Source organism: Nomia melanderi, chromosome 9, assembly GCF_051020985.1.
Source record: "Nomia melanderi isolate GNS246 chromosome 9, iyNomMela1, whole genome shotgun sequence".
Lineage (NCBI taxonomy): Eukaryota > Metazoa > Arthropoda > Insecta > Hymenoptera > Halictidae > Nomia > Nomia melanderi.
This window is the reverse complement of record NC_135007.1, coordinates 13221696-13232831: the sequence shown is the minus strand read 5'-3', so window position 1 is coordinate 13232831 and position 11136 is coordinate 13221696. Positions and strand designations below refer to the sequence as shown.

The 11136-nt window shown below is 38.2% G+C and overlaps 1 protein-coding gene and 1 pseudogene across 10 annotated transcripts in view; one reads left to right on the top strand and one right to left on the bottom strand.

The window, feature by feature from the left end:
* The first annotated feature begins 650 nt into the window (after nt 1-650).
* Nucleotides 651-11136, top strand: part of LOC116427250 (mitochondrial pyruvate carrier 1 pseudogene) — an 80669-nt pseudogene continuing 70183 nt past the window's right edge. The window contains exons 1-2 of the transcript XR_012999387.1: nt 651-890; nt 6147-6250. The product of XR_012999387.1 is annotated as a mitochondrial pyruvate carrier 1 pseudogene (transcript). The remainder of the gene's footprint in view (nt 891-6146; nt 6251-11136) is intronic.
* Nucleotides 6720-11136, bottom strand: part of LOC116427257 (uncharacterized) — a 93857-nt gene continuing 89440 nt past the window's right edge. For all 9 annotated transcript variants that reach the window (XM_076371018.1, XM_076371019.1, XM_076371020.1 and 6 more), the window contains 2 exons: nt 10191-10347; nt 6720-9093 (listed from right to left, as the gene is read on the bottom strand). In XM_076371018.1, coding sequence (XP_076227133.1) covers nt 10236-10347 — 112 coding nt within the window. In that variant the 3' untranslated portion in view covers nt 6720-9093; nt 10191-10235. The remainder of the gene's footprint in view (nt 9094-10190; nt 10348-11136) is intronic.

Sequence of the window (11136 nt, the reverse complement as noted above, 5' to 3'; positions counted from 1 at the left end):
GGAATATCCTAATTGTGTATTTGTAAACCATTAATGTTAAAAATAGTAATGAACTTGAATTTCTTAAAAATAGAATAAACTGCGATAAATCTTAACTACTTTAAAATAAACCACTCTGTATATGTTCCTTTAGAATAATTGGAAAGATGCAAACAATTTAAAGGAATTAAATTGTTTCAGAAAGCTATATAAATCAATCGAAATTTCTATAACTCTTGTGATTCCTAAAAGAAAATTATAGATAATTCCTCTACTAGATGATTGCAGTGTTAAATCTAGTATCAAATGCAAAGCATGTTTTCAGATGATTGTTTTTTTTAAATAAAAATACCTAACATCGGAACACGAGTAGAACTGTAATACCTTCGTAGACGAAAGAAGCGTGGAAGGTTTTTTGAAAGGTGAAAAAGGATAAATATTAAATTTGATAAAATATAGTTGATTACTGGTGCTGTGCTATTGTTAATGATATACTCAACGTTTTTTTTTTTTCTTCTCCCGCGGGTATTACAACTTCTATTTGGTAATAAGGCTCGTAAATAATATTTCAAATCTATTCAGCTCCAATAAGCGCTCGCGCACTAAAAGTTAATCGATTCTGTTATCGTCGCTGGCCACTATCTAAGCCTCTCGTTTAATAACTATGTACACAAAACGCTTCGTGATTTCCCCCGATGGTATGATGGGGCATCGTGATGCAACGTAATGCGGTTTCAATGCCTGATGCAATAAAATAGATATCAGATGCAAGCGTGCGGTATAAGTTTAACCTGCCCGCCACTTTTACGGCCTCGTTTTATATGGGACTGCATGTAAATTGCAATTGCGCCGGTATCGTTATCCCTCAACCCATTAAGGACCGAGCCAGCGAAACAATGCGATTCTTACACGTGAGATTATTTATTCATTACGAAATCTATAAAATTGTAACACCTCTTCAGCGATAGAACAATCGTCGCTGGTAGACATTATCGATATTAAAAGTGTTACGGATAATTATATCGCACGAACCGCTGCGATCCTCTCTCGCAGCCGTAATAATAAACCAATGGGCATTCGATCCTATAATTACGGCGAAAGAAAGAATCCGGGCGAATTTGATACGTTAATATTAGCCTTGGGAATAAACGGAAATATTAATCCTTCCAGCAGGAGAACTAAAAGAATCTTCGGAAAGTTTATAGTGCGTGTTAACACATTCGCCACTGAGAATCTCCTACGAAAATTGAACGTAGCGTACCACTGCGTCATCGAGGTTCTAGGAAAATTAGGAACAACGTAGCGCTATCTTTTTGGGATTCTTGTAAAAAAATTGATAATGACGTAGCATTAGCTTTCTTGGATTCTTCTAAAAAAATTAATACTACGTGATTTGTATTTTAGAAGAATCCAAGAAGCTAGTGCTACGTTGTTTCGAATTTTTCTAGAACCTCGGTGACGCAGTTGTACATTATATTTAATTTTTGTAAGAGATTATCAGTAGCGAATATGTTAACACGTACTATAAACTTTCTGAAGATTTTTCTAATTTTCGCCCTGGAAGCATTAACCCTTTGCACTCGACAATACTTTTCATTAAAAATATTCATTACTTTCTAACTCAATATTAACCCTTTACACTCCAAAAATTTGTCACTAGAAATATTCAATTTATTTTTATGAGATATAGATGACATTTTTTAAAACTAACTTAACGAGGAATCTATTCACAAAATAAGGGGAACAATGGTATTTTATTTCCACATTTTACGTATCGACAGATTACTCAAGACTTAACGTTAAATATGAAATTTTACAATTTTGATGCACCAATCGAGTGACTGAGAGGCACCTTTGTGCAAAGGGTTAATGATATTTTTCGCAACTAACAGAACTGATTATCTTCTATAATTTAAGAAGCAGAACTATTTTACTTCGATGTTTCATATGTTGATACATTACACAAGGTTTGATATTGAATGACGTAGCAGTAGATAACCGAGATTCTCCTAAGAAAAATAAAAATCACGTAGTTCTAAAAAACTGAAAAGCCATGCAGGAATAAAGAACGTTCTAAAGAATTTCGAACATGACAAGGCAACGTCGCCGGTCCCGAACGCGTTGAAACGGTTTTAATTTCTCGAATTATCCGAAGAAGATTCCGTTTACTTGCGTAACAAGGGCTCGCGCGTTGGGCGCGATAAAGGTTCGTCGTAACGAGGAACAGACAGAAAAAAGAAGGAGATAACACGGGACAGAGCACCGGGCCAGTACGCAACCGGCGAGAGAGGATCTCTCGCGCGTTTACGCGCCGCGCAATGGGAACGCTTGTTAAGTCCCGCGCGGGACGGTCGCCCCCGACAATGAGAAACCAATCCGCGCGCACACCGCCTTACTTTGCGCCGGGAGAGAATGAAAGAATGCCACAAAACCGGCCGTAAATCCACCTCCCTCGGATGCGTTCGCCGGCGTGAAATTAAGAGAGCAATGGCGAGAGATGAACCTGCGAGACCCGCGGCTATCGCCGATGTTGCCGGTGATTCGAATAAAACTTTGTTCCGATCACGGTAACGAATAAATGATTAATGGCCGCCCGACGATACGTTATTCTAATTACTCGTTATTCGCGAGGGGATATTTTATTTGGTTTATTTAGCTAGTTCGCTGTTTTTTTCTGATTTGCGTTTAGGAATTCGGTAGGCAATGTAATTTTCTTGTTATGTGCAATGTTGAGGAAAAGTTACTTGAAGCAATGAATAACTTCGATTTATTTGTTACCTTTTGATTGAAGAATTCTTCCTTGTTTCTTATCTGTTGTTTTATTGTTTTATTTGGTTTATTTAGCTAGTTCGCTGTTGCTTCTGATTTGCGTTTAGGAATTCGGTAGGCGATGTAATTTTCTTGTTATGTGCAATGTTGAGGAAAAGTTACTTGAAGCAATGAATAACTTCGATTTATTTGTTGCCTTTTGATCGAAGAATTCTTCCTTGTTTCTTATCTGTTGTTTTATTGTTTTATTTATCTGATTGTATTATCTTGTACTTATTTCTTCGGATTTTCGACGGCACTGCGATTTTTATTGGAAATCGACGAACTTTGAACTGAAATTCGTGGATCTACAAGGAAAATTTTCACTTCGGTCGATTTTTATGGAACTTTGGTAAATTGATTTTTGAAATGGAGAAGTTCGAGATGAATAAATTCAAGGTGTCTAGGAACTTCGTTGATACCGTTAGATTGATTTCCATGATTTCTCGCGCGTATATCTGCTGCAACAATTATTCGTTACCGATAACCAGGTATAATCGCGTGATTCTATAGAATCAATCTTAACTATCCGTCTTTTCGAAGCGCGAAGATACTTAGAATACTTCCGAGATAGAAGATAACCGAAGAAAAATTGCGAGCCGACTTCAGTAGTCTTCAGCAGAACATGAAGATTGTATCTACCAGTAGCATTTGTTCCCTCAAAAAGGAGTGTACACGCAGTAGACATAAAGAGGATTGCTACAATGAAAGTCTAATAGTCTTTCACGCTCTATAAAACGTTTTTCAAATAACACCGAGAGAAAATTTCCTGTCCGCGATAAATTCTTCGCAGTCTGATTAAACATTCTCCGGAAACACAACAAACTGAGAAACTAAACATATCACATCTCATACACGGTAGCGTGTATCGTATACATAAATTTCCTTGTGCGCGATAAATTCTGCAGGATCTCCTTAGAAAATTGTATAAAATATGAGAATCCATTTTAACAAGCTAGTCAAACCTCTCTTTGTATTCTTAAACGAAGCTTAAAGGAAACTTTTATTAGAAAAGAAGTTAAATCGAAAATTCTCACCACAGAAGTTGAATCAAAAATTCTCAATTACTATACACCATTAACCCTTTGCACTCGAGAGGTCACTCTCAGTCACTTGATTTGGTACAGTAGAACTATAAAATTTGATATTCAATATTGAACTGTGGAATATTGTGACAAAAAAGCTTTGTTTCTCAATTCACTTGTTTCTCTTTGAGTTCATTTCGAAAAGCATCGTCTGTCTAGTTAGAAAATGTTAAATATTTCTATCGAAATATTTCCGAGTGCTAAGGGTTAATCCTTTGAACTCTGTAGGCTCCAATATTGCACCAGTTCTAATACCAAATATTTCAATGAATTTTAAAACTACCTTAAGATTATTAGATCTGCCAAATGTACAAAGTATGTACTGAGAAGGGAATTAAAGATCTAAGAAATTATATATTATAATCTAATCTCTGCACTCGAAAGTTTTTCACTAGAAATATTCAATATTTTCCGATGAGATACAGACGATGTCCTTTGAAACTAATTAATGAGAAAACATATATAAATTCAGAAGGAAAGTTATTTTATTTCAATATTCCACATATTGATGCATCGTGTAAAGCTTAATATTATATACAACACTTTATAATTTTGCAAATCAAATCAAATGTTGACTGAAAGTCACCTCTCGAGTGCAAGGGGTTAATAGTTATCTAGTTACATTACAAATATTGCGCTGTTACAAAACATCAAAAAATAGCATTTATTCAAATAAATTTACTTCGATTTACTTCTCGAGCAACACAATAAGAAAATTCTAATTACTGACAAACAGAAGCGCTACAGCGCTCCCCGGCAAACGGTTAATCTTGCGCGACGCGGACACAGATTCCCTTCCGCGGAAGGCAGCGGAATTGCCGAGGAATAATCGTGTACCAGAATCGAGAAGAAATCGAGTGAACCGTGGAAAGTGGATAACAACAATCCCGCGGTTTTAATTCCCGGCACGGTCGAATTGTTTTCCAGCTGCGGTTTTATCTGTCGGGCGCGGCGCGGCGCGACGCGAGCGTTAAATAATTTCCGCGGGAACGACGGAAAGTACTTTAAGCCGGTGCTATCTTCGCGTTGCCGCAACGAGAAGAATCGTTCGACAAGAAACCGATGAAGGGTTTATCTTAATCCACGGTTCGCCGAGCAGACGAGCTCCTCGCCAATCGTCGTTGACCACCCCCTCGATCGAACCTGCCCACACCCTTTGCCATAACCGATCACACTTCGCTTGTTTTACCGGCTACTTTTTACCCGGACCCCGAGAGCGGCGCGATTTCACCGGTCAGAAGTCCTTAACCGTTTCGATGCTAAACAACTTTTGTGGATATTCACCAAAAATGCGGTGTGTATGCGAAAATTAACTCTGCACTTGGAAGTTTTTCAGTGGAAATATTTGAACATTGTCTGATGAGATAAAGACGTTGTTTGAAACTAATTTGATAATTCACAGATAAATTAAGCGAAGCTATTTTATTTAAATATTTCACGTTGCAATAGAAAGTTTAATTTAACACTAGGTTTACGGAACGCGTCAATTTGACGCACATTGAATTTTACAAACATTATTTAGTAAATGTTTCTGTCGATTTTCATTAAGTAACACGAATGTGTACTCTAATCATCTAATCTTTAAACGTCCAACGTCCAAAATCTAAATGAACGAACATAAAATTTGTTAAGACGCATAGAATAAACTGAGCAATAAATATTCGTAAACCTAGAGTTAAAATAGTAAATATTCAACTTCATAGTTTTGCTGTGTCAAATCAAGTGACTGAGTCACCTTTCGAGTGCAAAGGGTTAATGAGTTATCTAATGAGATCACAAAGATTGTTATTACAAAAAAGTATCAGAAAATAACATTTATTCGAATTAATTTACTTTGATTTATTTCTTGAAGAATATAGTAAGAAAATTATAATTAATTCTGATAAACAGAAGAGCTCTCCGCAATTTTGACAACACAGGAACACTCAGCACTCAAACGGTTATCGTTTGAATAAACGAAGATAATCTGATTTTCTAGTAATAATCAGATGTTCTCTGAAGAACTGCTTATTAATGATTACTGATAATTAAGCTAATCGCTAATGAGTATTGATAATTCCACAGAAAAATGATGATTGTCTTGTATAGACAATCTATATCTATAAACCAGTTGTTCAAATGATGCGTTCGCTAATGGAGAATTTGATCTTAATGTCTATTATTACGTGTATTTCCGTATTTACGTATTTATTTAGTATTCTCTGAGGAACTTATAGTATTTCTTATTAGCAGGCGTCTCGTTTTTAATTGAACGTATCGTTTTATTCGTTTCAGAACTCTGGATAGCTGGTTTTTGGCCGGAGGAACATGACTGGCATCGTCATGGTGGTCTTCGTACGGAAACACGAGAGGAAAAAGATGTTACTCGCTTGATGAAGGTATTCGATGAATGTTGTAGATTATCTGCAGGTAGTTGTTACTTAGTTGCAACGGAAGCGACCGATTTCATGGCAATCCTGCTCGTTCAGGGGTTGTGCGTTGCCTCAGCAATGATGATAGCAGGGTACTAGGGTACTTCGGAGTTTTTGCGCCATGAGATATAGCTTATCGAACAGTTATTAGTAACGTTCGAAATTACTGAGTCTAGATGATGAACCTTAAAGCTTCATTGAAATGTTTCTGAAAATAGACGAGGCGGGGAGGTTTGTTCGATATATATAGAAGCTTAAACAGTAAAATACCAACTATTATCTGATTTGAACAATAACCTAATTCGAAAAGTACCAAACGATCTCAACAGAAAAATTCATATACAAGTAATCAAATTAACAACTACAATCAAGAATCAAAACCATCTATCTTCAAACTTTTCTCCAACAACAAATACCACCAATAATAAATAACATGGAGTGGGGTAAGTGCATCCCAGTTTTTAGTAAGTTTGACTTTCAACCCATGTATCTTTAATTTGTTTCATAATGGTTTAACATTTATTGAAATCAACGAATACTTGAGTTAATATGCTTTAATTAACATCGACGAAAACGCCAATTTCACTTGTAATAAGATTAATAAGATTTAACCCTTTGCACTCGGAGGTTTTTCATTAGAAATATTTGAACATTTTCTGATGAGATAAAGACGATATTTTGTGAAATTAACTCAAAGAGAAATCACACGTACATTGAGAAAAAAAGCAATTTTATTTCAATATTTCTCAAATTAATGTATTATACAAAGTATAATATTAAATATCAAATTTTATAGTCTTACTGTATGAAATCAAATGGTGAGTGAGTGTCACCTCTCGAGTGCAGAGAGAATATCAAAAAATAACATTTATTCAAATAAATTCACTTCGATTTACTTCTCGAAGAACCTAGTAAGAAAATTATAATCACTAACAAACAGAAACGCTATCGCGTCCTCGGCACTCAAATTAACAAGAGCTCGTTCACGCATTACCCCACTCCACTTTCCAAAAATCCAACGAAAATCTCCCTAAGAGCCTATCCCCTAAATCGTCCCAACACCCAAAAACGATGTCAGTCGGCGATCAACGACACCTTGAAGTGTCCGAGGTGTCCGCCGGTTCTCACACTCGCGGCGATCGTTACGTAACAGTTCCGATCCAGAATCCAGCGGGGCAAGGTCGCCGGTTTTCTCCGGTTTTTAACGCGGCCCGTTACCGCGCCGCGGTATATTCCGAGTTTTCGATCAGCACGAGCTGATCGGCTTTTTGCCGCGGCCGGTTTTTGCGCGATCATCGCCACCTTCGTCACGGCCACGCCCGGGCACGTGAGGCACGGGGAACACGGTGTTACAGGTGTTTGCCCATCCCGCGCGCCCCGAACGATTCTTTTACGGTCCTTTCAGCTCGGTCTATTAACGCCGGCAGCCTAGCAACGCTTCTAAACGCCGCGCGACCGCGGTGACTCATGTTTTATTTAATCCCCGCGCTCGAATTCCTCCCCGGGCGTACGCTTCCTTTGTCTTTTTCCTATGGTGTTTCGACTCGGATGAATATCATTTCAACGGCGTTACCGTTTTTGCCTCCGCCCACGCCTCCCCCGCTCGCTCCCTTCTCCCAGGCTTTCTTCTCGATCCCTTTTTTTCCGTTCCTCCCGTAGTTTCTTTTCCTCGGTTTTTGTCGCTCCTCCGTTTCACGGGGTCCACGGGAGTCGTAACCTTCGTTAAAGCGTTCTTACTGGGAATCATCGATAGTGGAAACGAACAATTGCCTTCCGCGACAGAAGGGTTTTACACTTATTATTCCGTGAAGAGGTCGCGGCGGTTTTTCTGCTTTTTGCCGCGAACGATTCGCCCTCCTTTTCGGTCTATTGTTTCGAGGATTGACGACGCTTCGACACGGACGACGCGTCTCGGCGGGTACGAAAGTGAAAATTTATCGAAGCTTCGGAATTCTGAGATCTTATACATAGTAGGCTTCGTGCGTCGGTATGAGACATTTCCTTTGTTCCTTGATGTAATTAGATTTCGAGAAACGTCATGCGCCTCATGAACGAATGTCTCCAGCGAAAAGCTTTCGAGAGATGAAACGTTCATATTTGGAAGACTAAGTCGCAGGCGAATGATTTACTCGGACAGCGAGAGATTAGCATGTAGTTTCTATTTCTCCTATTATATAAGTAATCAATATATAATTTAGCTCCATCGAAGGTTTTCTACGTTTCAAAGAAACTTCGTCCGCAAAGGGTTGAGAGAGTACAAAAAGAAGCCGCGTAATTTCGGTAATTAATAATCGACGTTCAAATAAGAATGTCCTGGGGTTCCGGTAAAAAGTGCTCCTCGTAAAACAATTAAACGTTGATATAGCTGTACGACTATATATCCGAGTCAATAAAAGCGCCGAATTTGCATGAAGGCTCGCAGTCTAATTATCACATTAAATGGTAATTTAATGATCAATTAAACGCGGCGATCGGACGGTGTCAGAGAAAGAGAGAGGCTGTCGGCTGGTTGTCGCGCGATGGACGCGCGGGACCTCCGCTTTCCCGCGCGCGTAGAATGTGCCGGCGCGAACGGGAACGGACAGTCAGCATGACTCCGCGATCCACGCCCTCGATCCCCGGTGTCCCGCTGACTATTTATCTTGTTACATCGAGCCGATTCGATTCTAACAGGAGATCAATGACGGACGGCCAGCCCTGCACAGCTTTCCGGCTCCTTGAACCGCGCGCTGGCTCCTGGAAACGCGGATCCTGCTTTTCGCCTGGGTCTAGATGATGGCTCCTTAGGTCATCGGGATTCATTGTTTCACCTGGAAAGAATATAGTGGTTACGGTACGAGTGATTGATCGGTTTATGTTAATGGTAGATAGAAAGGTCAAAGTGAATGGTTTAGAGTTTAACAGAAGCAAAATCTTGAACATTTTTCTGTAAGTTAACCTTTTTAGCAAGAAGCAACAATTATTCACTCTTTGGTGTTACAATCTTTGTGTTAGTATTATCAAGTTAGTAACGTTATTAACGCTTTGCACTCGGAAGCTTGTTACGTTAACCCTTTGCACTCGAGAGGTCACCCTCAGTCGCTTGATTTGGTGCAGTAGAACTATAAAATTTGGTATTCAATATTGAACTGTGAAATATTGTGACAAAAAAGCTTTGTTTCTCTGTGAGTTCATTTTGAAGAACATCGTCTGTCTAGTTAGAGAATGTTAAATATTTCTATCGAAATATTTCCGAGTGCAAAGGATTAACCCTTTGAACTCTGTAGGCTTCAGAATTGCAAAAGTTATGATATCAAATATTTCAACGAATCAAAGAAACTACTAAAATTATTAGATTCTCCACGCATCCAAATTTTGTACTAACAAGGAAAATAAAAGATCGAAGAAATGTTATAACATCTATAAATATATAAAATTAGCATCAAGTTCAGTGGCTTCTAATGAGAAGATGAGTTTATGGAATATAGGATTGCGCTTAGGGATTGATGAATTTTAGAAGAATTTTAGAAGAATCAAGTTTTCTGTTGTAAATTGTTTGCTATTTATTATATTGTTATTTTGATGAGTGTCTTTGTATAAGATTTGCTTGGTAACCTATAGGTTTCATTGAAGAATCGTTGTACCTACGAAGCACCTAGGGTTATCGATTTTATCCGCTTTTCGATTCTCTTCTGAATGTTCCAGCAGCGTGTATCAGATTTTGCTGGAAAATGAAACAAAGTTCTCCTTTTTCGTGGGGAGTTTCGAAAGTGAATTATTGGGACGGGGCAACCGCGACCGGGAGGAGAAAGATGGCGGTGTAACGTGCGAGAGGACAGTTAAATGGAACGACAGAGGCACGTCTGCCGGGCCATGTGTTGCCTAATGGCGTCCGACAGTCGGCCAACAAATATTTATTGCTACTTACCGGACGGCGAATGTAAACGTTCCGGTATGGCCTAATGGGGAACACCTAATTCGAGACACGTGGTTGTCGGTGCGTCCTTCTTCCGTGGAAATTAAGCTGTCTATAGGGTGATAAGTGGCAAATGTTCCGTGAAAAATGTCTTCGTCTGCGGATATACCTGAAATAGAATACAATCAATTTTTATTTCACTCGGAGGACAGGAGCCTTCGAAAAATTCGAAGTAACGCATTGATGCTTTGATTTACTTGTCTAGGAAATATCAACGAAATGATAAGGATACAAGTAAACTTAATCATAATTAAATTATCAGTTACAATTCAATTGGCATTTTAATCATTCGGATCCTTAACCAGTTAAGTGTGGAATTTAGTTTGAAAAATCTCTCATTATGCGCGCAGTAAAATCAAATAATGAAGTGTATACTCGTTAAGTGCACGCAAAACGCACTTAAAATATATCCTAACGAAAATCTAAAGCGAAAGGAAGAAGAATTACATGTTTGTCTCAAGAAATAAATAATTCATCGTTGGAAAAGTTAGCATCATTAAGAGTTTTAAGATGGCGTGTATACTCGTCAAACACAGTTAACTGGTTAAGGTCTGCGATTACTGATTGAGGCATAATAGAATACTTGAATCTTTTTCGAAGATTAACACGTTGAGTGCCGATTTTTCCGAGAAAAATATACAAAAATAATCTAATATCAAATTATGTAATTGAAATGCATTATTATTGCAGGTTTATCTTGTTGAATGTCACATTAAGTAGTATTACTAGTAATAAAGGTTTCCAAATAATCATCGTTTAATTGAATAAATTATAGTAATTCGATTTGGTTGATGTCACCGGTGACCCCCATAGCATCGAACGTGTTAAATATTTCAATCGATTGATCGATATCCAGAATTGTTGAATGAATATCGTCGATGAAATCCATGGAGTAAAG